Genomic DNA, 27,699 nt, shown 5'->3' on the forward strand with positions numbered 1-27,699 from the left:
CAAGGACTCCCATGTTCCTTTGCATATCTGCATTTTGAATTCTCTCCCCATTTAAATAATAGTCTGCTCATTTATTTCTTCCACCAAAGTGCATGACCATATACGTTCCAACATTGAATTTCATTTGCCACTTCTTTGCCCATTCCCCCAAACTATCTAAGTCTCTCTGCAGGCATTCTGTTTCCTGAACACTATCTGCTCCTCCACCTGTCTTTGTATCATCGGCAAATTTAGTCACAAATCAATTAATCCTGTAGTCCAAATCATTGACATACATTGTAAAAAGTAGCGGTCCCAACACCAACCCTTGTGGAACTCCACTGGTAATCGGCAGCCAGCCAGAATAAGATCCCCTTATTCCCACTCTCTGTTTTCTGCAGATCAGCCAATGCCCCACCCATGCTAGTAACTCCCCTGTAACTCTATGTGCTCTTATCTTTCTGAGCAGCCTCATGTGCGACAACTTGTCAAAGACCTTCTGAAAATCCAAGTACACCACATCTGCTGCGTCTACTGCATCTCCTTTGTCTACCCTGCTTGTAATTCCCCCAAAAAATTGCTGTAGGTTTGTCAGGCAGGATTTTCCTTTCAAGAAACCATGCTGGCTTTGTCCTATCTTGTCATGTGCCTCCAGGAACTCTGTAATCTTGTCCCTAACAATCGATTCCAACAACCTCCCAACCACTGATGTCAGGCTAACAGGTCTATAGTTTCCTTTTTGCTGCCTCCCACCCTTCTTAAATAGTGGAGTAACATTTGCAATTTTCCAGTCTATCGATCCTTGAAAGATCATTGTTAATGCCTCCGCATTCTCTCCAGCTGCTTCCTTCAGAACCCGACGGTGCATTCCGTCAGGTCCAGAAGGTTTATCCACCCTCAGACCATTAAGCTTCCTGAGCACCTTCTCAGTCATAATTTTCACTGCATATACTTCACTTCCCTGACATTCTTGAATGTCCGGTATACTGCAGGTGTCTTCCACTGTGAAGACGGGTTCAAAATACACATTCAGTTCCTCTGCCATCTCTGCATCTTTCATTACAATATCTCCAGCATCATTTTCTGTTGGTCCTATATCTATCCTCAACTCTCTTTTACCCTTTATATACTTAAAAAAGCTTTTAATATCTTCTTTGATATTAGTCGCCAATAGTCCTTTCATAATTCACCTTTTCCTTCCTAATGACCTTCTTAGTTTCCTTCTGCTAGTTTATAAAAGCATTCAATCCTCTATCTTCCCACTAGCTTTGGATTTCTTGTATGCCCTCTCTTTTGCTTTTACTTTGGCTCTGACTTCACTTGTCAGCCATGGTAGTGTCTTTCTTCCATTCAAAATTTTTTTTTCTTATTTGGAATATATTTGTCTTGCACTTTCCTCATTTTTCGCAGAAACTCCAGCCATTGCTGCTCTGCTGTCCTTCCTGCTAGTGTCTCTTTCCAGCCAACCTTGACCAGTTCCCCTCTCATGCCATTGTAATTTCTTTTATTCCACTGAAATACGGACCCATTGGAATTTAGTTTCTCCTTCTCAAATTTCAAAGTGAACTCGAACATATTGTGATCACTGTTCCCTAAGGGTTCCTTAACCTTAAGCTCTCTTATCACATCCAGATCATTGCACAACACCCAATCCAGCACAGCCGATCCCCTAGTGGGCTCAACAACAAGCTGTTCTAAAAAGCCATCTCACGGACATTCTACAAATTCTCTCTCTTGAGGTCCAGTATTAGCCTGGCTTTCCCAATCCACTTTCATGTTAAAATCTCCAAGGATTATCATGACATTGCCATTCTGACACACCTTTTCTATCTCTGGCTGTAATTTGTAATCCACATCCCGGCTGCTGTTGGAGGCCTGTATACAACTGCCATTAGGGACCTTTTACCCTTGCCATTTCTTAATTCAACCCATAGAGACTCTACACCTTCCGATCCCATGCCATCCCTTTCTAATGATTTAATATTATTTCTTATACACAGGGCCACACCACCCCCTCTGCCTACTAACCCATCTTTCTGATACGCCGTATATCCTTGGACATTCAGCTCCCAAGGCAACCATCCTTTAGCCAAGTTTCAGAGATGGCCACAATGTCACACTTGCCAATCTGTAGCTGAATTTCAGATCATCCATTTAATTTCTTATGCTGTGTGCATTCAAAACAACACGTTCAGTCCAGTGTTTGTTGCTTTCTGTTTTAACTGTACCACGTCTCTATTGCCCTGTAACTCATCCCACTGGCTGTGATTATGCCTCATCTCCTGCCTGTCCTTTCTATCATCTCTGTTGCACGCTATCTTTGATTTATTTCTGTTTTCCCCTTCCACAGCCCTATCACTCTGGTTCCCATCCCCCTGCTAAAGTAGTTTAAACCCTCTTTGGAGCAGAATTGGGCCACTTGGCCCATCGAGTCTGCTCTGTCATTTACTCATGGCTGATCCTTTTTTATGACACATTGTCAATGTGAAATGTGAATCATTGATGGTTTAAGACCTTAAAAGAACAACAGCTGATGTAGGTTGAGACGGGTTTGTGTTCACTTGTGTGTCTGTGTCTATGTCGGAAGCTATTTTAGTCCATTGAGAGTCAAACCTGACTCACTAAGCAATTCCAGTTCGCAGCTAGACTGTTCTCCCCATATTCCCATCCACTCCACCACCATCGACCACCCCCCCCCACACCCCCCACCGGATTTTACAATTCCCACAGGCAACTTAGAGAGGCCAGCTAAATTAAAGTGGGAAACCATGTGGTTTTAGGATGAACATGCAAGCTTCAGACAGACAGCGGCTGGAATCAGGATTGAACCTGGGTTTCTATAGCTGTGGAGTAGCCCCCTACGAGCTCAGCTTCACCACTGTGCTGCCTCAGGGGTCCTTTTGTTGCTGGCATTTTCTGGGGGCCCATTTTATACTATAATGGTCAAGTAGATGCAAACATCAAGGGCAGTTCCTTGTCTGAGTGCCAGGAAGGACACTCCAGGCCTGTCAACCTGTTGTGCATAAAAGCTATAAGTGTTCTCAGGCACAAACTGGAAATTGCATAACACCCAGAAGTTCTTGAGCACTTTATTTCGATCATGGAAACAATATCCTTTTCCAGCTTGCCTGATTCACTGAACACCCAAACCTTTCAGCCCCACAGGGTATTGACACCAGTTGCGACATTATCAGGAGAGCTGTTTTCAATAACACTGCTGAAAGGTTTATTCTAGCAGTGACACGCCTTCGCAGCCAAACACCCTTAAGTACTCAGCAGCGAGCTGAGTCAAACGCAGTTCCACATCTCAGAAAGGTCGCCCCCCACTCTGACTCTCTTCACTAGAGCAGGACGAGGGCTAAGAAAGAAGACTTCGTCGGGAGGAGAGCACGATGTGTTTCGAAAAATGTGCACGGTGCATCGGTGCTACATTGATACCTTTGGCTGTCCTGGCTGTCGTGGCTAACATTCTGCTCTACTTCCCAAATGGCGAGACAAAGTATGCGGAGAGAAACCAGCTCACCAATTTGGTGTGGTTCTTTGAGGGAATCATTGGAGCAGGCATATTGGTGGGTATGTTCTGTCAAAGGCTTTCATAGTTAAAGCCAAGATGAAAAATAATACTAGAAGTAAAATTTAATGCTGAGAAGGACCTTGAATATTTCATCTGATTATCTTTCTAATATGGTAGACTTTCTTATGCAGAGACAATAATTGCTAGATGACTATCCCTGTGTCCTGGATGTAACTTTTTATTGTTTAGAATGTAAGAAACTGCTGGCCAAGCCTCCAGTCCATATCCAAGAGGTTTTGATTTTGCTGTTTAATAGGAACATAGGAATGGATAGGAATTTAATTGCAATTTTGGTTTGTGTAGAGCCTTTCCTGTAATAAAGAGTCTGTGTTGAGTTCGGCTCTTTTCCCAATGACGAATGTGCTTTTCTTCTGGGTGTTCAGGTTTTTTTCCCCAATCCTAAAGACACACGGGTTGGTAGGATACAGTAATTGGCCACTATAAATTGTCATTTGTATTAATGGGTGGCAAGAGAATCAGGAAAAAGCGGAGGAGATACTTGCAAGAGGGAAACTGGGATTAATCTAAGATGTGATCTAAGATGTGTAGATGGATAATGCATACAAAATGCTGGAGGAACTCAGCAAGCCGGGCAGCATCTGTGGACTGAAGTAAGAGGGTTTTGTCCCAAAGCACTGATTGTTTAAATCCCCTCCAAAGATGCTGATTGAGTGCCGAGTTCCTCCAGCAGTTTGGCTGTATTGCGCAAGATTACCAGCATCTGCAGAATCTCTTATGTAGATGGGTGTTTGATGGCCAATGCAGACTCATTTGGCTGAAGGGGCTGTTTCTGTGCTCGAACATAATAGGAGAGTTATTAACCACAAAGCTACGGGGATATCAGGACGGAAGAGCGGGGGGCTGGGTCAAGGTGGCTTTTAAGTAGCCTCTTAGAGAAAAGAAGCAGTGATGATGAGGGAAAGAAACCTGGTGCTAGGGCTGGAAACATCTCACCATTGATGAAAATAATGCCTCAAAAAGGCGGCATCCATCATTAAGGACCTCCATCAACCAGGACATGCCCTCTTCTCATTGCTACCATTGGGAAGGAGGTACAGGAGCCTGAAGGCACACACTCAACGATTCAGGAACAGCTTCTTCCCCTCTGCCATCAGATTCCTGGATGGACAAAGAACACATGAATACTTCCTCAATACTTTTACTTTTCTCTTTTTGCGCTAATTATTTAATTTAACTTTATATGTATATAAATGATTAAAGTGATGAAAATTAAGTGGAACCAGTATGGAAGTTGCAGCAAGATAAAGGTATAGAATAGTTTACAGACAGTGTACAGTCAGCCCAGGCAAGAGAGGTCTAGTTTCCCTTTCCACAACAGGGGACTGGAGCCATTTGGCATAACAAGACAAGGATGCAAATAAAGGATTCTGAACATTGCTACTTACTATTGGTCAGTTACTTTACCAATTTACTAATTCTGAAGTATTAATGGCCTTAAACATGTAGATTCTATTGTTTATTGACAGCTGTATTATCTTAGTGTGATTGATTATGCAAGTAAAGAATTCGGACATCCTCAAGGTTATCAGTAGGTCAACACCTGTATCCAACTCACCAATTTCTGAATTAATGTGGCACTTCTTTGTCAATATTTTTGAACAGTGTGGTGACAGGGGCCTTGCTGTTGTCTTTGTGTGCTAGTAAATAAGGTGTGATTGAGGAAAGTAAGCTTTCAGAGTTGAGTTAATCGGTGACAACACAAGAAGCCGACAGGAGATCTGAGTTTTTAAAAACTGTAATGTAGCTTTTCTGAACTGGAGATCACCTTCGGAAACAGTCTCAGGAGTGATATTCAAAGGAGAATTGCACAGGTATTTCAATCACAATCAAGAGAAATTTTGCAGATGCTGGAAATTCAAGCAAAACATACAGAATGCTGGAGGAACGCAATAGGCCAGACAGCATCTAGGAAAAAGTGAATAGTTGATGCTTCGGGCCGAGACCCTTCAACAGGACAGGAAAAAAGATGAGGAGTCAGAGTAAGGAAGTGGGGGTGGGGGAGGAAGAACTACAAAGTGATGGGTGAAACCAGGTAGGGTGGGAGGGGTGAAGTAAAGAGCCGGGAAGTTGATTGGTGACAGAGATACGGTGTTGGAGAAGGGGGAATCTGTTAGGAGAGGACAGAAGGCCATGGAAGAATGAAAAGGGGAAGGAGTACCAGAGGGAGGTGATGGACATGTAAGGAGATAAGGTGAGAGAGGGAAATGGGAATGGGGAATGGTGAAGGGGGAGGTGGGGCATTACTGAAAGATCGAGAAATCGAGGTTCATGCCATCAGGTTGGAGGCTACACAGACGGACTATAAGGTGTTGCTCCTCCTACCTGAGTGTGGCTGCATTGCGACAGTAGAGGAGGCCATGGACTGACATGTCAGAATCAAGATGGGAAGTAGAATTAAAATGGGTGGCCACTGGGAGATCCCACCTTTTCTGACGGACAGAGCGCAAGTGTTTGGCAAAGTGGTCTTCCAATCTGCGTCAGGTCTTACCAATATACAGGAGGCCACACCGGGAACACCAGATACAGTACTTAGGAGGTATTTTGTAGTTCTACTGGGGGGGGTGGGTGAGAGCAGGTGACAGGGATTAACTCCATTGCTGTCTTGAGGATGATGTGGTGATTGGCGTCTGCACTGTAAGAATTTGTATTTTTTCTGTACTTCAAAGTTCGAAGTTCAAATTTATTATCAAAATACGTATACAACATACAGCCTTGAGGGTAATCTTTTTTTTGAATTTGGAAAGACTGAAGATTGCAACAATAGGAAACTCCAGCATCAGGGACTGTTTAGGTATCCTGTTTCTCCATGTTTGTAGCTTCCAAAATACCCAGCTGCAAGAAATGTCTTCCTCGAGGAACTGAATTTTAAAATGTTATCATTTGTCATCTTCTGGAAGTATTGGTGAAGGAAATGAAACACAACCTTCAGATGGTGTTTCCAGTGCTCTATTTTCTCGCTGTGGCTAGACACAGCTCAAATGCCATAAATTTGTTGACATTATTGTCAGAATTTCAGATGGTGACAAGAGGGCATAAAGGAGAGAGATATATCAGCTAGTTGAGGAGTGTTGCAGCAACAACCTGGTACTCAGCATCAGTAAGACCAAAGAATTGACTGTAGGCTTCAGAAAGGGCGAGATGAGGAAACACACACCAATTGTCATAGAGGGATCAAAGGTAGAAAGAGTGAGCACTTTCAAGTTCCTCGGTGTCAATATCTCCGAGGACCTATCCTGAGCCCATTATATCGATGCAGCCACTACAAAGGCATGACAGCGGGTATATTTCATTAGGAGTTTGAGGAGATTTGGTATGTCACCTAAAACACTCGCAAATTTCTACCGATGTACTGTGGAGAGCACTCTAACTGGCTGCATCACTGCCTGGTGTGGGTGGGTGGGGTTGCTACCGCACAGGATCAAAATAAGTTATAGGGAGTTGTAAGCTTAGTTCCATCATGGGCACTAGCCTCTGTAATACCCAGGACATCTTCAAGTAGTGAGGCCTCAGAAAGGCGATGTCCATCATTAAGGACCGCCACCACCCAGGACATGCCCTCTTCTCATTGCTACCATCAGGAAGGAGGTACAAACCTAAAAGTAGGGGCCTAAAAGCACACACTCAATGATTCAGGAACAGCTTCCTCCCCTCTGCCATCAGATTTCTGAATGGGCATTGAACCCATCAACACTGCCTCACTACATACTTTATTTCTATTTTTTGCAGTACTTATTTAATCAACTATTTAATATACATATAATTACTGTAAGTCAGTTTTTTCCCTATTATTATGTATTGTGTTTTACTGCTCTGTGAAGTTAACAAATTTCACAACATATGCCGGTGATATTAAACCTCATTCTGGGTCAGATGGCTCGTTCAGTTTGTTCCTTTGAGCTTGTTTGCAGTGCAGGAACGTATCCAGCATAACAATGGACTGAAATCACTTGCACCCCTGGGAACGGTGTGCTGTGATGCTCTTTTCCATGCAAATAATGATATCCTTTGACTTCCTGGAGACCCTAACTTCAGTATGCAGACATCCCACCCTGCAAAAACTTATTTCAGGGAGGTAGCACCATCAATTTGTGGGAGACTCCCAGAACTTCCGGGAGAGGTGGGATGTCTGAGTATGGGATATCGGTTCCACGATCACAAATGGTTTGCTGAGGCGGAATAGCAGCGTTTGTGATGTTAGAATTCTATTATGACCCAGCTTCATGGATCAGTACGAGCCAGCCATTCCCCATTACGTTATGTTTTGTAACTTCAAAACAATAAAACAATTCAAAGGAAGACTTGTTAGCCTAACCTCATGTATCCGTTAAGCGAGGCATGTGTGTATCACGTGGTAGCGTGATGACATATTTATACATGGTGCAGGAGCCTTGGGTCTTTGGCAAGGTTTAATCAGCATGGTTTGTGGATTAGACTCTGTAGTTCATGCTCTGGTACGTTTCCGTTGCTCCTTTTCCTGTTGATATTTTGTGTGGTTTTGATCGCCGCGGACCAGCTCTTCGTCCTGCAGCCAATGAACAACTGAACTGAGTTGAACTGAACTGAGCTGAAACCGAACATTCCTGAACAGCTTTGTTGAATTTCTGGTTTGGTGTTTTATGTTCTGATTTTTTGCTGTTTGTGCAGTTTGTTATTTTCTTTGTGCATTGGGGGCTCGATGTTTTTCTTTGTATGGGTTCCATGTTTTTTCTTTGCTTCATGTGTCTGTTGGAACACAAATCTCAAGGCTGTATACTGCTTGCATACTTTGAATCTTTGAATAACCCGTAACAAATTATTTAAACATATTGGAATGCTTAATCAAACAATATATATACAATAACTCAAATATTATTGAAATACTAAGTACGTGACAATATTAAACCTTTTTTGTGTGTTTATGTCACTGACTTGCAAAGATGTTGTAGCACTGTTTATAAATGGATACGATGGCCCTACATGGAACCAGTGTCTGCTGCCTGAGAATTTTGACCGGAGTTCACTGTGACTTTTGACATTGATAATTGAGGTGTAATGTTTCCTGAGCTCTTTGCTGCAGGTTTGCAACCCATTTACAGTACCAGAAGTTTTTATTCGTGCAGATGACAACCAAAGCAATGAAACCTCGGAGATGAGTGGCGCACAGGCGCAGCAGGTAGTGCCGCTTTCTCACAGCTCTGGCAGCCTGGGTTCGATCCGATATCTAATACTGCTTGAGTGGAGTTTGCATGTTCTCCCTGCGAGCACAGGGGCCCCCTCCCACTACCTCTACCTCACAGCGCTGGTGCACGTCACCAAGAATCAAAACGAGATACAGATTACAGGGAACTAAAAAGGGGGTGGGATGAATGGTATTGTTCTGTTGCAAGCTGGTATGGAATTGACGGGCCAAATGGTAGTCTTCTATGTGGTTGTAAGTGAGGGGTACTGTCTTCAGCTGGGGGTATGGGGATGCTGCTGGGTGGGGTGGGGCGGTGGTTTAGAGACAAAGCTGGGTTGGATTGGCGTATTAGAGTCGTGGTAGAGCAAGGCTTGGGGTACGAACTGGAGCAGTGCTTCTCGTCTGGGATAATCCAGTGTTTGAGCCATGTACTACCTGTGCTGGGTTAGGAAGGCACTTTTATTGGGATTTTGAGCTGTAACAGTGTCTGGGGCAGGTCTCCTGGGGTCTAGAGGGACAGTAACAGTGGATGGTATCCAAGGCTAGGGGTGAACTGTGTCTGGGGAATGGGTTAGGTCAGTGTCTGGGATTAGTGGTCTAGGAGTTGAACTGATAGCCCGGGCTGGGGCGGTATCCAGGGTCTGTGCCATTCCACTACACTGGCTTGGGCTGTATGATGCCTGGATAGTAATGGAGTCAGGATGGGTTAGGATAATGCCTGAAATGGGTTACTGTGTAGAGCTGTGCTGGTGCCTTGTTTGAAACAGTGTCTGGGAGGAACTAGTCCCTGAGAACAGTGTTGGGACTGTGAGTGGGTGAAGAGAGGATCTGAGTCTGGGACAGTATCCAGGAGCTGCAGTAGTGACTGGGGTCTACATTATGGCAGAGCTGGACTAATGTTCAGGGTGTGCAGTGGAGCGGTAGCTGAGGATTGAGTTGGAGCTGGGGGCTTAGTTGAGGGTGTGTCTAGGAGCTGGGTTGAGTACTGCCTTGTGTCTGCAATGGGGCAGCGTCTAGGGGCTGGGTTTGTCAAGCAGCTAAGCTGGACAGATTCAATTGTGCAATGTCCAGGAACAGGGTTAGACCAGTGTTTGGAGACAAGGTTGGGCAATGTCTGGGGACTGTGTTGGGTTATCTGTGTATGGGTTGGGCAGCTTCTGCATTTGTTTGGGCACTGTCTAGAAATGAGGGTTAGGTGAATGTCTGGGTCTGGGTTGGACCGGTGTCTGAGAGTAGTTTGTTTTATGTCTCCGGAAATTAAATCTGGGCTGGATAAATACATGAATTCCTGTCTCAAGAGGAAACATGCAACATCAAACATCCCACCGGCTGAGCCACACCTTCTTATAGATACCATCAGGCAGGAAGTACAGAAGCCTGAAGTCCCACACCACCACGTTCACCGATAGCTACTTCCCTTCAACCATTTGGTTCTTGAGCCAACTCCCACAACCCTAATCACTACAGTTTAGCAACACGATAATCACAATGATCAACATACATCAAAGTTGCTGGTGAACGCAGCAGGCCAAGCAGCATCTATAGGAAGAGGTGCAATTTATGTTTGATTTATATTTTTCTTGTGTGCTGTTTATAAAATGCTATGTGCCTGTGATGCTGCTGCAGCTAAGTTTTGCATTACACCTGTGCATATATGGCTGTGAATTTGAATTATATGTAGCATGAGTGAGCTTGGTGGGAGGCTGTGTAATTGCAGTTAGCGACCAGCAGAGGGCGGTGTTTCATGACTGAATATGACATCTTACATTCAAAGATTCAGGATTGGATAAGATTCATTTATTTTATTTTATTGAGATACAGTGTGGAACAGGCCACTCGAGCTGTGTCACCAAGCAACCCACTGATTTAACCCTTGCCTAATCATAGGATAATTTACAAGGACCAATTAACCTAGCTGAAGGCAGTGTGGACAGGGCCAACGAACTTAATCTGTTCTTTAACAGATTTGATATTGTGGCCCCTGCCCATCCCCCACATGAGTCATCTGTTGTCGGCCCTCAACCAACACATATTCCACTCTCCCCTCCTACCCCTCCTCACAGTCCCCCACCCTGCTCTCATGACTATACCCCACCCCCACACGAAACCATCACGGTGGGCTTCACAGCTGAATGGGTGAGAAGACAGCTGAAACATCTCAACCCAAGCAAGGCTGCAGGACCAGATGGTGTCAGTACCAGGGTGCTCAAAGCCTGTGCCCCTCAACTATGTGGAGTACTTTGCCATGTATTCAACCTGAGCCTGAGGCTCCGGAGGGTTCCTGTGCCGTGGAAGACGTCCTGCCTCGTCCCTGTGCCGAAGACGCCGCACCCCAGTGGCCTCAATGACTACAGTCCAGTGGCATTGACCTCCCACATCCTGAAGAGCCTGGAGAGACTTGTTCTGGAGCTGCTCCGGCCTATGGTCAGGCCACACTTAGATCCCCTCCAGTTCGCCTACCAGCCCCGACTAGGAGTTGAGGATGCCATCGTCTACCTGCTGAACCGTGTCTACGCCCACCTGGACGAGCCAGCGAGCACTGTGAGGGTCATGTTTTTTGACTTCTCCAGTGCGTTCAACACCATCCGCCCTGCTCTGCTGGGGGAGAAGCAGACAGCGATGCAGGTGGATCCTTTCCTGGTGTCATGGATTCTTGATTACCTGACTGGCAGACCACAGTACATGTGTTTGCAACACTGTGTGTCCGACAGAGTGATCAGCAGCACTGGGGCTCCACAAGGGACTGTCTTGTCTCCCTTTCCCTTCACCATTTACACCTCGGATTTTAACTACTGCACAGAGTCTTGTCATCTTCAGAAGTTTTCGGATGACTCTGCCTTAGTTGGATGCATCAGCAAGGGAGATGAGGCTGAGTACAGGGCTATGGTAGGAAACTTTGTCACATGGTGTGAGCAGAATTATCTGCAGCTTAATGTGAAAAAGACTAAGGAGCTGGTGGTAGACCTGAGGAGAGCTAAGGTACCGGTGACCCCTGTTTCCATCCAGGGGGTCAGTATGAACATGGTGGAGGATTACAAATACCTGGGGATACGAATTGACAATAAACTGGACTGGTCTAAGAACACTGAGGCTGTCTACAAGAAGGATCAGAGCCGTCTCTATTTCCTGAGGAGACTGAGGTCCTTTAACATCTGCCGGACGATGCTGAGGATATTCTACGAGTCTGTGGTGGCCAGTGCTATCAATTTTGCTGTTGTGTGCTGGGGCAGCAAGCTGAGGATAGCAGACACCAACAGAATCAACAAACTCATTCGTAAGGCCAGTGACGTTGTGGGGATGGAACTGGACTCTCTGACGGTGGTGTCCGAAAAGAGGTTGCTGTCCAAGTTGCATGCCATCTTGGACAATGTCTCCCATCCACTACATAATGTACTGGTTGGGCACAGGAGTACATTCAGCCAGAGACTCATTCCACCGAGATGCAACACAGAGCATCATAGGAAGTCATTCCTGCCTGTGGCCATCAAACTTTACAACTCCTCCCTTGGAGGGTCAGACACCCTGAGCCAATAGGCTGGTCCTGGACTTATTTCCTGGCATAATTTACATATTTGCATATTACTATTTAACTATTTATGGTTTTATTACTATTTAATTATTTATGGAGCAACTGTAACGAAAACCAATTTCCCACGGGATCAATAAAGTATGACTATGACTAACCAGTACATTTTTGGACTGTGAGAGGAACCCGGAACACCTGGAGGAAACCCACATGCACACGAGAAGGAATTTACAAACTTGCTTACGAAGAACGCTAGAACTGAACTCCAAGCTCTGGCTCCCCAAGCTGCAGTAGCATCACAGTAACTGCTACATTATTTTAAAGTTCAAAGTAAATTTTATTATCAAAGTACCTATATATGACTATATACAACCCTGACATTCATTTTCCTGTGGGCATACTCAACAAATCTTTAGAAAAGTAACTATAACATTATCAATGAAAAATCAACTAGACAAACTGTTGAAAAGCAAATATAAATAAATAGCAATAAATAAGGAGACCGTGAAATAATGTGATAAAGAGTCCTTAAAATGAGATCACTGGTTGTAGGAGCATTTCAATGATGGGGCAAGTGAGTGTAGTTATCTCCTTCTATTCAGGAGCTTGATGGTTGAGGGATAGCAACTGTGCTTGAACCTGGTGGTGTGAGTTCTGAGGCTCCTGTACCTCCTACCTGATGGCAGCAGTGAACAGAGAACCTGATCGGGGCGGAGGGGATCTCTGATGATGGAGATCCTGCGACAGTGATTCACATAGATGTGTTCGATGGACGGGAGGGCTTTCTTCAGTAACCAAGCGTAACGGAGAACAAAATGATTGTTACTATGGATCTGATGCAGCATAACAAAACACAATAAAGATAAGTATTAAAGCAATCCTATAAAACACAATGTGCAAGTTACTGTTAAGTGTGGCCATTTATGCACGAGATTAGCTTATATACATAGACTGATTGTATGTACATAAATCAGCGCTAGGTACAGGAGTTTCTGAACGTACGGTGACTCTGGCAGGAACTGATAAAGTGATAAAGTGACAAAGTGACTCTTGGCAAGAGGAACTCTTCTAGGTAGCAGCAGGGCAGATGAAACCTGGCGTTGGTGTGTGAGTGGAGGTGTTGATCAACATGATGGCTTGGGGGAAGTGACTTTCAGTGGGGTAGTCCTGGTGTGGAACTTCCCTGATAGGGGTGGGACAAACAGACCATGAGCAGGGTGGGTGGGATTCTTTATGATATGCTTATTTTTCAAAATTTATTTATTAAGATACAGTGCAGAGTAAGCCCTTCCTGCCCTTCGATCTATACCACCCAGCAACCGCCCCAACTATGCTAGCCTGATAACGTGACAATTTACAATGACCAAATAACCTACCAGCCGGTACGTCTCTGGGCGGTAGGAGGAAACCAGAGCACCCGGAGGAAACCCACACAGTCACGAGGAGAACGTACAAACTCCTGACAGACAGCGGCGGGAATTGAACCCAGGTCGCTGGTACTATAAAGCGTTGTGTTGACCACTACACTACTGTAGTGGTTTTATGTGGCTTTCTCTATAAACTGTCTGTCCTTGATGGCAGGCAGGCTGGTTCCGGTAATGTGTTGGGCAGTTCTACCTTTTGGAAAGGTCCAGCCACTTAATGATCTCTTTTTAAATTGCAGATGATTTTGCCGATCGTGGTATTTATTAGCCTTGAGCATGATGATTGCTGCGGTTGCTGTGGGAACCAAGACTGTGGCAAGAGCTGTGCAGTAAGAAACCACCAAAATGCTGCAATACTAATATAACCATATAACCATATTACAATTACAGCACGGAAACAGGCCGTCTCGGCCCTTCTAGTCCGTGCCAAACTCTTACTCTCTCTTAGTCCCACCGACCTGCATTCAGCCCATTACCCTCCATTCCTTTCCTGTCCATATAGCTATCCAATTTAACTTTAAACGACAACATCGAACCTGCCTCAACCACTTCTGCTGGAAGCTCGTTCCACACAGATACCACTCTCTGAGTAAAGAAGTTTCCCCTCATGTTACCCCTAAACTTTTGTCCTCTAATTCTCAACCCATATCCTCTTGTTTGAATCTTCCCCACTCTCAATGGAAAAAGCCTATCCACGTCAACTCTATCAATCCCCCTCATAATTTTAAATACCTCTATCAAGTCCCCCCTCAATCTTCTACGCTCCGAAGAATAAAGACCTAACTTGTTCAACCTTTCTCTGTAACTTAGGAGATGAAACCCAGGCAACATTTTAGTAAACCTCCTCTGTACTCTCTCAATTTTATTGACATCTTTCCTATAATTCGGTGACCAGAACTGTACACAATACTCCAAATTTTGCCTCAACAATGCCTTATACAATTTCAACATTACATCCCAACTCCTATACTCAATGCTCTGATTAATAAAGGCCAGCATACCAAAAGCTTTCTTCTCCACCATATTATATATTATTAATATGTAATAATCTGTGGTCATGGTGAGAGAGCTTAGACATTGGGCCACTGATATTGCTCTTCTCTTTGACTCAGATGTTGGCTTCCGTTCTGGTGGCTCTGACTGGGATCGCCGGTGCTGGATACTGCTTCGTTGTTTCCGCTCTGGGTTTGGCGCAAGGCCCATACTGTCAAACTGACTTGGGATGGGGATACCCCTTCAACGACACCAATGGAAGGTTAGCAAAACCAGATGACTTCATTGTTTCCACTGCAGAGGGCTGTGTTTGAGAAGGAACATTGATGGGGTTGGTTATGAAGATAAAGTGGGGTGATATCAAAAGTGGGGGCAGTAAAGGAAAGTCCTGATGATCCACATTGTAATGTATAAGGCTTTGGATATGAAGACTAGCTGTTGGAATAATTAATTAACAAAGTTGTTTGGGTGTGTTCCTGTCAAATATTGAAAGGTTTAGAAAGAGTGGATGTTTCCTATAGTGGGGGAGTCTAGGACCAGAATGAATCTGCGGAATTCATTACCACAGATGGCTGTGGAACCCAAGTTATTGGAGATATTTAAATTGGAAGTTGGCAGGTTCTTGGTCAATCGGGGCATCAAAGGGTATGGGGAGAAGGCAGGAGGATGGGATTGAGTGGGATAGTAGATCAGCTATGATGGAATGGCAAAGCAGACTCGATGGACTGAATGGACTAATTTTGCTCCTATGTCTAATGAAGCTTTCATGGCAGAATGTCACGCTGTTCCGCTCTCAATGTAATCATCCTCAGGAGCCGTAGTCACCCCTCACCAACTGGAGAGTGAACAGCCTCTTCATGCCTCAGTTGCCTGACTCCTGTAGGATGGTGTCAGGGCTTGGAAAAAGGGTTCGGAGATTCATCGCAATGCCCTTCTTCCTCTAATCTTTGGTGCTTGGATTACAGAGTCATAGAACATTACAGCAGAGAAATAGACCCTTTGGTCCATCTGGTTCATGCCAGTCCAATGTGCTGCCTAGTCCCATCTACCTGCATCCGAACTATATAACTCCAAACCCCTCCCATCTATGTATCTATCTAAACTTCTCTGAAATGTTACAATTCAACCCACATCTAACACTTCTTCTGGCAGCTCATTCCATACTCACACCACCCTCTTGGCAAAGAAGTTTGGCCTCAGATTCTCTTTACATATTTCACCTTTCACCCTAAACCGATCACCTCTAATACTAGTCTCACCCAACCTGAGGGGAGTCACCCTATCTATATATTCATAATTTGCATGCCTCTATAAGATAAGCCCTCATTCTCCTATGCTCCAGGGAATAAATTCAACCTCTTCCTATAGTTCAGCTACTCAAGTACTGGAAACGTGCTTACAAGTTTTCACTTAACTCTTTAAAGGTTATTGATACCTTTCTTGTAGGTGAACAGAAGCGTGCACAGTTCTCCAAATTTCACCTCTGTATTGTACATCTTCAGCATAACAGCCTAGCTCCTGTACTGAGTGCCCTGATTTATGAAGGCCAATGAGCCAAAAGCACTCTTTATGACTCTATCCACCCGTGATGCCACTTTCAAGCAACGACGGCTGAGGTGTACTTTTGATAGGCTTCGAGGGAGATAGGTAGGTGCACTCGAGGGCAACCAAAGTGACACAGTGGGGCAGCTTGTAGAGCTCGGAGACTCATGTTCAATCATGACCTCTGCTTCTACCTGCGCGAGCTTCCTCTGAATGCTCCGGTTTCCTCCCCTACCCTGAAGGCATGTAGTTAGTAGGTTAATTTGCCGCGGTAGGCTGCTCTTCAAGTAGACGCAATGAGAGAATGGGAGAGTATGAAAAATGGGATTAATTAGTACATGTAAAATCTACCTGTCTGTCTATGTACAGCACGGAGTAAGTCCTTCTGTCCCTTCAAATCGCGCCATCTGTCAACCCCCCGATTTAACTCCAGCCTAATCACAGGACAATTTACAACATCCAATTACTCTACCAACCAGTAGATCTTTGGACTGTGGGAGGAAACCAGATCTCCCGGAGAGAACCCACTCAGTTACGGGGAGAACATAGAACTGGCAGCAGTAGGACTTGAACCCATGTCGCTGGTACTGTAGAACTGTGCAGACCTATTTCTTTGTTGTCTCTCTCTATAACTCTGTGATTCCCACTGCAATGGTTATGTTAGTGCCTGTGGTAGTGGCTCTCTAACCCTGGGTGTGCATATCAAAGGCATGCGGATTATAGAAGACCACAAGGCATAGGAGCAGAATTAGGCCATTTGGCCCACTAACTCTGCACCGCCATTTCATCATGGCTGATCCATTTTCCCTCTCAGCCCCAGTTCTCCTGCCTTCTCCTCATATTCCTTCATGTCCTGACTAATCAAGAATCTATTAATCTCTGTCTTAAATATACTCAATGACCTGGCCTCCACAGCTGCCTGTGGCAATGAATTCCACAGGTTCACACTCTCTAGCTAAAGAAATCACTCTTCACCTTCATTCTAAATGGACATCCCTCTATTCTGAAGATGTGTCCTCTGGGCTTAGATTCCCCCACCATAGGAAACATCCTCTCCACATTCACTCTATCTAGGCCATTCAACTTCTGCTGGGTTTCAATAAGATCCCTCCTTATTCTTCTGAATTCCAGTGAGTACAGGTTCATGGCCATCGAACGCTCCTCATATGATAAGCCTTTCAATCCCGGAATCACTTTTGTGAACTTCCTTTGAACCCTCTTCAATGTCAGAATGAACAATGGGGTAGAGTGGAGGAGTAGGATGTGTTGAAAGGGTTAAATATAGGAATACAGGAAGAAGCCTAACCAGCAGAACATGTCAGCTGATTCTGTCCTATGGAATGAGGATGGTGTGTCAGCTATTGATTTCCATGGGACCATTTTAATGTAGACTTTAGAGTTCACTCAGTGAGGGTGTTTGCAGATGGGAACCACACTTGAGAAATTGACCCTCTGCCTTCTTTCCATTCCCAGGTACCTCACCAACTACACCACCTGGAGTCTGTGCACTGAACCAAAACATGTTGTAACATGGAACGTGACTTTATTTTCCATCCTTCTGGTACTCAGTGGAATTGAATTCATCCTGTGTTTTGTCCAGTTAATAAATGGCTTGGTTGGAGGGATTTTTGGAAGCTGTTGCCATTGCCAAGAGGTAATTACACACATTTAAGTCCCCTGTTCTGATTCCTGCCAGGTGGAATTTTCACTCAAATGTGTGGTTCTTTTTCATAGAGTATTTCTCCTGAAGTCAATCAGTGTGAGTCACAGAGTCAAAGTGCACTACAGCACCGAAACAGACTCTTTGGCAAATCTGGTCCATGCCGAACTATAATTCAGCCTAGTCCCATCGTTCTCCATACCCCTCCATCCAAACCTCTTAAATATCGCTATCAAACCAACATCCACCACTTACTCTGGCAACGTGTTCCACTGCCTTGCCACCCTCTGAATGAAAGGTTCCCCCTCATGGTCCCCATAAGTTTTTCACCTCTCACATTTAACCTATGACCTTTAGTTCTAGTTTCACCCAACCTCAGTGGAAAAAGCCTGCTTGCAATTACCCTATATATACCCCTCATAATTCTGTACACCTCTATCAAATCTCCTCTCATTCTCTTACGATCTGCGGAATAAAAGTCCAATTCACTTTTATGTTTATTTTCCCCACATCTCAAGATTCTACCAGTCACTTACACACCAAGACCAAGTTACAGTAACTAATGAACCTACCAGCCTTTCCTTTCACATTCATTCAAGGGATGTGGGCTTTGCAGGCCGAGCCAGCCTTTAATTGTTCATCCCTAGCTGTCCTTGAGAAGTTGGTGGGCATCTTGGGAATGTGTGAGGAAACCAGAGCACCTGGAGAAAACCCACCTAGTCATGTGCAAACTCCACACAGATAGCACCAGGGATCAGGACTGAACCTGGGTCTTTGACACTGGGAGGCAGCCGCTCTACTGGTCGCATCATGATACAGACTTCAACAATGATTAATGATTACCTCACCCTCTTGACCTAACGATCTACCTTGTTACGATCTTGCATCTTATTGTTCACCTGCACTGCACTCTCTCCGTATCTGCTGTACTTTATTCTGAATTACGTTATTATTTTACCTTGTACTACCCCAAGAACTGCGTCATGATTTTGATCTATATGAACAGTACTGAGGCAGTGGTAGCCTCGTGGTTAGCTCAATGCTGTATGGTACCAGCGACGTTAGTTCAATTTCCGCTGCTGCCTGTAAGGTTTTTGTACATTCTCCCCGTGACCACATAGTCGTAGTCATAGTCATACTTTATTGATCCTGAAGGAAATGGTTTTCATTACAGTTGCACCAACCAAGAATAGAGTATAAATAAAGCAATATAAAACCATAAATAATTAAATAGTAATATGTAAATTATGCCAGGAAATAAGTCTAGGACCAGCCCATTGGCTCAGGGTGTCTGACCCTCCAAGGGAGGAGTTGTAAAGTTTGATGGCCACAGGCAGGAATGACTTCCTATGACGCTCAGTGTTGCATCTTGGTGGAATGAGTCTCTGGCTGGATATACTCCTGTGCCCACCCAGTACATGGGTTTCATCCTACCACAGTCCTAAGATGTACCGGTTGGTATGTTAATTGGTTATTGTAAATTGTCCTGTGATTAGGCTAGGATAAAATTCGAGATTGCTGGCTCACACAGCTTGATGGGCCAGAAGGACCTATTCTGTGCTATATGTCGATCAATCAATAAGTAAATAAATAAATATGAATAATATGCAAGATGAGCTTTGTGCTCTATCTTGGTAATAATGAACTAACTCCAATTCCAATTCCGATTCCGTCAATCGATTGCCTCTCTACTCTCCGGCATTTTTATGTGCGGGGAAGTTGCAATGAATTAATTCCCTACTACCTCACTTCCTGTCCTGCTCACAACATTGTCCAAAGAATTAATCACCTTCACTTGGAGGGCAATCCTGAACAGTAGTTAGCTCAAAACAGGAGATATTTTAATTGGGTTTCTTGTGTTCTTTTGTTTTTTTGCTTGGTATCGGCACCAAGTTTTGAAATGAGCATCCACATCCTTATGAGGTAAGAAACAAAAAGTGAGTGAAAGATTGCTGGTCATAGACTTAGGTGCTGGGCAAAGCTGTGGTAGGACTTTGCTGGGGTTTTAGTTTCACCATTGAGCCCAGGATGTGCTCAAAGGTATCTTCACTGGGGATCACTGGACACAGAAGGGCTGTGGGCATCATGTGGTACTCGATAGGACCCGATGCAATAGCAATTGTACCACAAATACACTGTCACACGAAATTCCTTTCAAACCTTTATTCTCTACTCATAGCATGCTATGGGGGAAGTCACAGACTGATCTCCCAAAAGAGCCAGTCCAGAAACTGCCCCCGAGTTACACAATTCTCCACAATTTATAACATTGATCAGGTAGCAGGAAATCTTACGATTACAAGTTTAGACAATATTAGAATCATTTCAATCACACGCTAAGATACAATTAGATGTAAGATAATCATTGGTCAATTAGTTATAATTATTTTAAGCCAAAGCTAGCCCATCAGTTCCTCATTCGGACCCTTCCTCTTTTCTCGAACGTTCTAGCCCCTACACTATTCTTCCCATATTTCGCTAAACCTTGAGCTGCTTCTGCAAGATCAGATAGTTCCTTATTTGGGGCTTTGCCTATCTTTAGAGAACAATGACTAGTACGTCACAGGCTACTGGGTAAAGCTTCTTTCTGACTTGTCCAAACTTGTCCAAAGCAGTTAGCTAAGGCGCTTGTAAGGTGACTGATTACAAGTTAATCATTGCCCTCTGTTTTTCCCCCTATTTACCTATCCCTTCATTCTATCAATCAGACCTGTGGTCCTCAGGTAAGTACAATACACCTCCTCCACCTCACGGTTGAAAACCCTCCATCTTCGTTCCCATCCCCCTTCATCCCATTATGCTGCGACCCCTATAGAATGCCCTGCAACTGGTAGAGAAGGGCTGAAAGTGACCTTATGTAAAGTGTGGGGCGACATACTTAGTGTGGAAGGAAACTAATAACATGTTTTCATCTCTTCCTTGAAGAGGTTGAAGCAGCCACCATCTTTATGGTTCCTGTAGGCAGCTACTTCCTTGGGTATCTTAGTCTGTGGACAGGAGTTACGGCACATTCCCACTGCTAACCCTATTCTCCCTTGGGGTGTGAGACCGATTGGGAATGGTGGAATGAACTCCTTCAGTTTAGTCATCTGGAACTGATGGTTCCTTTGCCCATTGGCTGTGTTACCAGGTAAAAAGATGAAGGTCAATAGCGAGGATCTGTGCTGAGCACTGAATGTATTCCGACCAGAAAACGCACTAAAATGCTGGAGGAACTCAGCTGGCCAGCATTTAAATAGTATAAATCAACTGTTTACTCTTCTCCATAGATGCTGCCTGGCTTGCTGAGTTCCTCCAGCATTTTGTGTGTGTTGATTGGATTTCCAGCATCTGCAGATTCTCTCTTACTTGGGATTCAGCATTGCAATCAGAGTTTGATACTGAGAGTTGTTAGACTGTGGCTGCAAATGCACCACCTAGTGGTGGACAAGTCAAACTGCAATACAGTGAGTTCTCTGAAACAAAACTTTGGGCATATCCCCTTATTTCCTTTCAATCCTCTGATACCTCATCCATGGAAAGGTAGATTGACCTTACTCCTATGTAATGCTATCTTATCCTTTGAGCATTCTAATTTGTTTACCATCCTGCTTGTCTCAGGCTCCTTTGCCCTCTTTGGCCAAATCTCCCGTCTGCGTGCCCCTGGGTGGATCTTACTGTTGAGTTCCGGTCCTTTGATCCCAACTTCTAATTCTGACTTTTTACTTAAAAGGGCGGGAGATGCAACAACGCCGAAGTCGATATGTACGAGTTTACAGGTTAGAGGTGAGTGCCAAGATCGGGCAGGAGAGGGCTTTCTGGGAGGGGCTGAGCAAGAAAACTCCGCGGGGAGGAGGGGGATGAGGGTGAGGGGAGTGGGCATGAGTTGAAACTGACGGGAAGGTGGAAAAGTCATGAATGGAACGTGAGAACTGGGTGGGTTGATTGCTCTGAGTAGTGTCTCAATGCACTCGATACACTGGATGCAGAAGAAGTTTACCAGGAAGCTATCTGGATTATAGTTCATGTGCAAGAAGAGGCTGGACAAACAGCGTTTATTCTCCCTGTAATGGTGAAGAGTGAGGGGAAACCTGATAGAAATAGATAAAATTATGAGAGGCATAAGTAGACAGCTGATATTTTTCCCCATGGTCATACTAGATGACATGAATTGAAGGTGAGAAGGAGAAAGTTCAAAGGCGTGTTTGTGGTTGCACAGTGGATGGTGGGTTCTGGAATGTGCTGCCAGGACTGGTGGAAGAGGCAGATATGAAAGAACACAAGAACTTAAGAAAGAGGACCAGGAGTAGGGCATAAATAAGATCATGGCTGATCTGGCCATGGACTCATGTCCACCTACCTGCCTTTTCTCCATAACCCCTAATTCCCCTACTATGCAAACATCTATCTTACCTTGTCTTAAATATATTTACTGAGGTAGTGTCCACTGCTTCATTGGGCAGGAAATTTCACACACTCACCACACTCTGGGAAAAGCAGTTCTTCCTCATCTCCGTCCTAAATCTACTACCCCAAATCTTGAGGCCGTGTCCCCTAGTTCTAGTCTCACCTACCAGTGGAAACAACTTTCCTGCCTCTATCTTATCAATCCCTTTCATAATTTTATATATTTCTATAAGATCTCCTCTCATTCTTCTGAATTACAGTGAGTACAGTCCCAGGCGACTCAATCTCTCCTCATAGTCTAACCCCCTCATCTCTGGAATCATCCTGGTGAACCTCCTCTATACCACCTCCAAAGCCAGTATATCCTCTTTCAAGTAAGGAGACCAGAACTGCACACAGTACTCCAGATGCGGTCTCACAGCACCCTGTACAGTTGCAGCATAACCTCCTTGCTCTTAAATTCAATCCCTCTAACAATGAAGGCCAACATTCCATTTACCTTCTTGATAGCGTGCTACACCTGCGAACCAACCTTTTGTGTATTCATGCACAAACACTCCCAAGTCCCTCTGCACAGCAGATGCTGCAATTCTTTTACCATTTAAGTAATAATCTGCTCTTCCATTTTTCCTTCCAAAGTGGATGACCTCACATTTACCAACGTTGTACTCCATCTGCCAGACCCTTGCCCACTCACTTAACCTATCTATATCTCTCTGCAGACTCTCCGTATCTTCTGCACAATTTGCTTTTCCACTGGATTTATTATTATCAACAAACTTAGATATACTTCTCTCGATCCCCTCCTCTGGATCGTTAGTGTATATCGTGAACAGTTGTGGGCCCAGCACTGACCCCTGCAACACACCGCTCATCACTGATTGCCAAACAGAGCTACACCCGTGTATCCCAAGAAGCATTCAAGAGGCTTTTAGATGGATGTAAGCAGAGAGTGGAGGGATATGTGCAGGCAAAAGGGACTAGATGTCAGCAGTTGAATGGTTTGGGACAACATCACGGGCTGAAGGCCTGTTCCTTTGTTCTACTAGGAGAGAGTTGATGGTCAGAGATTTGGGAGATCACAACATTGGGAGAATGATGATGGATTATTTTTGTGTAGAGTATTTGTGCCTTTGTTATGTGGAGTAATGCATAAACTCACTTTGACCAGAAACATCATGAACACACCTGACAACTGACTCATGGACAGGCCCTGACGAGTAACGCACACAATCTTACAATGTTTATATTGTCTCTTAAAGTTGTACCATCCCGAAAACAAAGATCACACCTTAGACACATGATTGTGGCCAAACCTCAATTTGAAAGGAGAAGTGACCCCAAATTCTGAAGTTTGGTTTACAACTGGAAGATGAATAAGCCTGGGATGGAGAGTGGTTAGACACAAAGATCTGGCAAGACCCACGGAGTTAGAAGGGTGGTGGAATTTGGTTGGGAAAGGGTTTGAGTTGGAGATAAAGTTATAGGACTGTCAGCCTGCTGTAATGACCTGCTCTGCCATCTGTTGAGAATCTGATCAAGAGCTTCTCCTTGTTAAGTTGTATTTGCCTTCAGTGGGAAATTTGGGTGACGTCGGAAGTTTTCACAATGCTGCCCATTGCAAAGGTCACTGCTTAATAGAGGAGCGATCTGGTTGGGACTAGTTACATGAACAGTACTCGAATCTGCTGAAAAATGATGGTCTGCTCTTTCCTTCCAGTGTAGCCACTCGGTGTCGGAATGGAAGAGGGTATGAGCCGCTCTACACTGGAAGTCCTTGCTGCTGCTGTCTTCTTGTCCGAAATCAAGTCCCCAAATTTCCTCAGACTCTCCTCCCACTTTATGTTAAATAGGGTTCCACCAGGTTTCTGGTTAAAGTCCAAGGAACTTCAGATACTTTAATTTATTCTTAAACATTTGATAGTGCTGTGTATAAGATTTTCTATCTGTACACAAAATAGTGCTGCACACTGGTGTCAAAGCTAAAAATAATTATAATAATGAACGCCTAGCCTTTTCAGGACTTTTAATTGGATAGGTCAATGAGCAGAACATTTTTCAATTCACAACAGTCATTTATACATATATAGCAGGAGTTCCCAACCTTTCCTAGGCCATGGACCCCAACCGTTACCTGTGGACCCCGGGTTGGAAACGCCTGCCTTATAATCACTATGTGGCATTTTTCTATATGTCTATATGTTGTGGTTTGTTTCATTCCATTTTATTAATTGCTATTCATAGTTGCCATGGATACTTTGATGATGTTTACGTTCCATAGGCTGTTGCTTGGTCATCAGCTGAATTGCTGGGTTGGAAGAATTTGAAAGGCCACCTGCCATTTATGTCGATGCCATAATCTCTGGAGCTTTGAATCATTATTAGATCAAGGTCGATCTATATCTATCTGCCTCAGTTCCATTACCTTTAATATTCTTGCCTAACTAAACCCTATTAATCTCGGTTTGAGGATGTTAAATTGACTGCAAACTCAACAGCTTTCATGGAGTTGGTCATCAGACAGAAATAAAAGCTGCTGGAAGAGCTGAATGGGTTAGGTGGCATGGAGGCAAAGGGGCAGTCAATGTTTCAGGCTCAGACCCTGCATCGGAAAACGTTGACTATCCTTTCGCTTCCACGGATGCTGCTTGACCTGTTGAGTTCATCCAGCACCTTGTTTTTCACGAAAAGTCCCCGTCATCTATTTTCCCCAAAACACTCACTACTATATTTTGGGACCTAGTTTCATCTAAAGAAGAACTTTTCTTTCCAACATTACATTTGGCTGATGGGAGTTGAGGCTGATTTAAAAACCAATCAGTGAGGGCTGTCCCGATTTATATGGTGCTTGATGCTGTAGAGACGTAAACCAGAGTTTGAATTCTGCAAACCTAGCTGTTGAATAATGGAGAAATCAGGCAATAAAAAGCAGCCTGGAAGCATCAGTTTTATCCAGGATTTAAACTCTGTGCAACTCACACAAAATGCTGCATGTATGGAGGGGAATAAACATTCCGGGTCTTGGTCTGAAACGTTGACAGTGTGACACCTGATGAAGTGTCTCAGTCTGAAATGTCCACTATTTATTCTCCTCCGTAGATGCTGCCTGTCCTGCCGAGTTCCTCTAGCATCTTGTGTGGGGTGCTCAATATTCCCAGCATCTGTGGAATCTCCTGTACCACTAATAATCAATAAAGGGAAGAGATATCTGGCCTCTCATATTCCACACAAAATCAATGAGCATTGAGAGATTCTTGTGGATTCATCCCAGATTCTGTGCTGCCAATGAATGTTAACATATATTTCGTGAACTGTACAGTGTGGCAGAGCAGTTTGCATCTTCACAGCTCCAGCAGCCGAGGGTCATTCTTGGATTCTCGCTATGCAGACTTTGCACTTTCTCCCAGTGACTATGATGGTTTCCTCTGGGCGCTCCTTAGCCCAGGGATACACTGCTTGGTTAATGGGTTACTTCAGATTAACTCTGGAGTGGGACAATGACCTAAGAATAAACAGGCAGTTGATGGGCATGTGAGGGAGAAGAAGCAGATGTTGTATAATACTGTGAATCTCTGAGTAGGAGGGCTAAGCACAGGTAGGCAACTTGGTCGGCATGGAAAAGTTGGACCAAAGTGCTTGATCCCATGTTGTGTAAGTCTATGAATCTCCCTAAGACTAAGCTGCCGGCTACCGGGAGAGGAGAGATGGGATTGCTGTGCTAGGAGTTACATGAACCTGGTGGGCTGAATGGCCTTTTGTTTAATAATAAGGGAGTAAGAATGATGCATGTGGCTTTCAAATTGTTTATGTGGACTATTGAGTGATCCCACCAGTTTGCCAGATGTGCTGGCCATTGGCACAATGATGGTAGATGCTGGTACAATAAACTGACATAATATTACATGTGCACTTGCTGTTTTTTTGTTCCAATTTCAATTGTTATTTGTATTTTATGATGACTGAACGAGCATGACAAAGTAGGAGCAAGGGACGGCCACTCAACCCTTCAAGTCTGCTCCACCATTCATTGAGATCATGGCTGATTTTCTAACTATGCTCCTTCTCCCACCACTGGAGCATGTCCCCATATCACTTGGTTGAGTATGCCCTCAAGAAAATAAACCTCAGGGTTGTATATGGTGCATATATGTACTCCGATGATAAATTTACTTTGAACTTTGATTAATGTCCAGAAATCTATCAATCTCTGCTTTGGATGAAAATATATGACCCTCCAACAGCTTCCAGGTTAGAGAACTCCAAAATTTCTTTAGTCTCTGAGAGAAGAAATTTCTCCTATCTCAGTCCCAAATGGCCCTTCCTTTATCTTGAAAATACGTTCCCAGCTCTTGCCATTGAGGGGAAATATCTTCCCTGCAGCCAGACTGTCAATTGCCTGAAATTTCAATGTGATCACCTCTCATTTATCTACAGTTTAGAGAATATAGACATAGTCAGCTCAATCTCTCTGTATGAAGTAAACCAATTAGTCATAGTCATAGTCATACTTTATTGATCCCGGGGGAAATTGGTTTTCGTTACAGTTGCACCATAAATAATTAAATAGTAATAAAACCATAAATAGTTAAATAGTAATATGCAAATTATGCCAGGAAATAAGTCCAGGACCAGCCTATTGGCTCAGGGTGTCTGACCCTCCAAGGGAAGAGTTGTAAAGTTTGATGGCCACAGGCAGGAATGACTTCCTATGACACACTGTGTTGCATCTCGGTGGAATGAGTCTCTGGCTGTGGCCAACTCCTGTGGCCAACCAGTACATTATGTAGTGGATGGGAGACATTGTCCAAGATGGCATGCAACTTGGACAGCATCCTCTTTTCAGACACCACCGTCAGACAGTCCAGTTCCATGGTAACCAGTAAAAATTCTTCTAAAGCTGCTACAAACTTTCTCAGGTTGGAGACCAAGACTCTACACAATATTCCCGACAGATCTCACCAAGGTTCTCTACAAATGCAACATAAAATGGAAACCAGTGTGAGGAAAAGAATCACTGATGTTTCCTTTTCTACTACAGATGCAGCTCAACCTATTGAGGTTCTCCAGCCTATTTGGTGTTCTTCCAGATTCCAGTGTCTGCCATCTCTTGTGTCTCCGCATTAAGACTTCCCAATTTCTGTAATCATCTCCTTTTGTAAGAAAGACTAACCTACCATTTACCCTCTAACTAACTCACTGCACCTCTATGTTGGTCTTCAGTGTTTTGCACAAGCACGCCCAGGTCCCTTTGAACATTAATACTACCTGATCTCTCATTATTTAACAGATACTGATTTTCTGTTACATACACTGAAGGGAATGATCTCCTGTTTTTCCATCCATCCACCTTGCCCATATTCCCTCAATATCCCTTTACATCCTCCACCACACTCACATTTCCCCTTGGTTTTGTATCATCATCAAACATGGAAGTAT

General features: G+C 44.1%; 1 protein-coding gene across 1 annotated transcript; it reads left to right on the forward strand.

Moving 5' to 3' along the window:
* The first annotated feature begins 3,165 nt into the window (after positions 1-3,165).
* tm4sf18 (transmembrane 4 L six family member 18) lies at positions 3,166-26,150 on the forward strand. Its single transcript, XM_063044817.1, has 6 exons — positions 3,166-3,548; positions 13,922-14,011; positions 14,795-14,937; positions 17,691-17,871; positions 21,590-21,642; positions 23,984-26,150. The coding sequence occupies exons 1-5, from the start codon at positions 3,372-3,374 to the stop codon at positions 21,638-21,640; spliced, it is 642 nt and encodes a 213-aa protein (XP_062900887.1). The 5' UTR covers positions 3,166-3,371; the 3' UTR covers positions 21,641-21,642; positions 23,984-26,150.
* The last annotated feature ends 1,549 nt before the right edge of the window (positions 26,151-27,699 follow it).

Source organism: Mobula hypostoma, chromosome 4 (assembly GCF_963921235.1).
Source record: "Mobula hypostoma chromosome 4, sMobHyp1.1, whole genome shotgun sequence".
Classification (NCBI taxonomy): Eukaryota; Metazoa; Chordata; class Chondrichthyes; order Myliobatiformes; family Myliobatidae; genus Mobula; species Mobula hypostoma.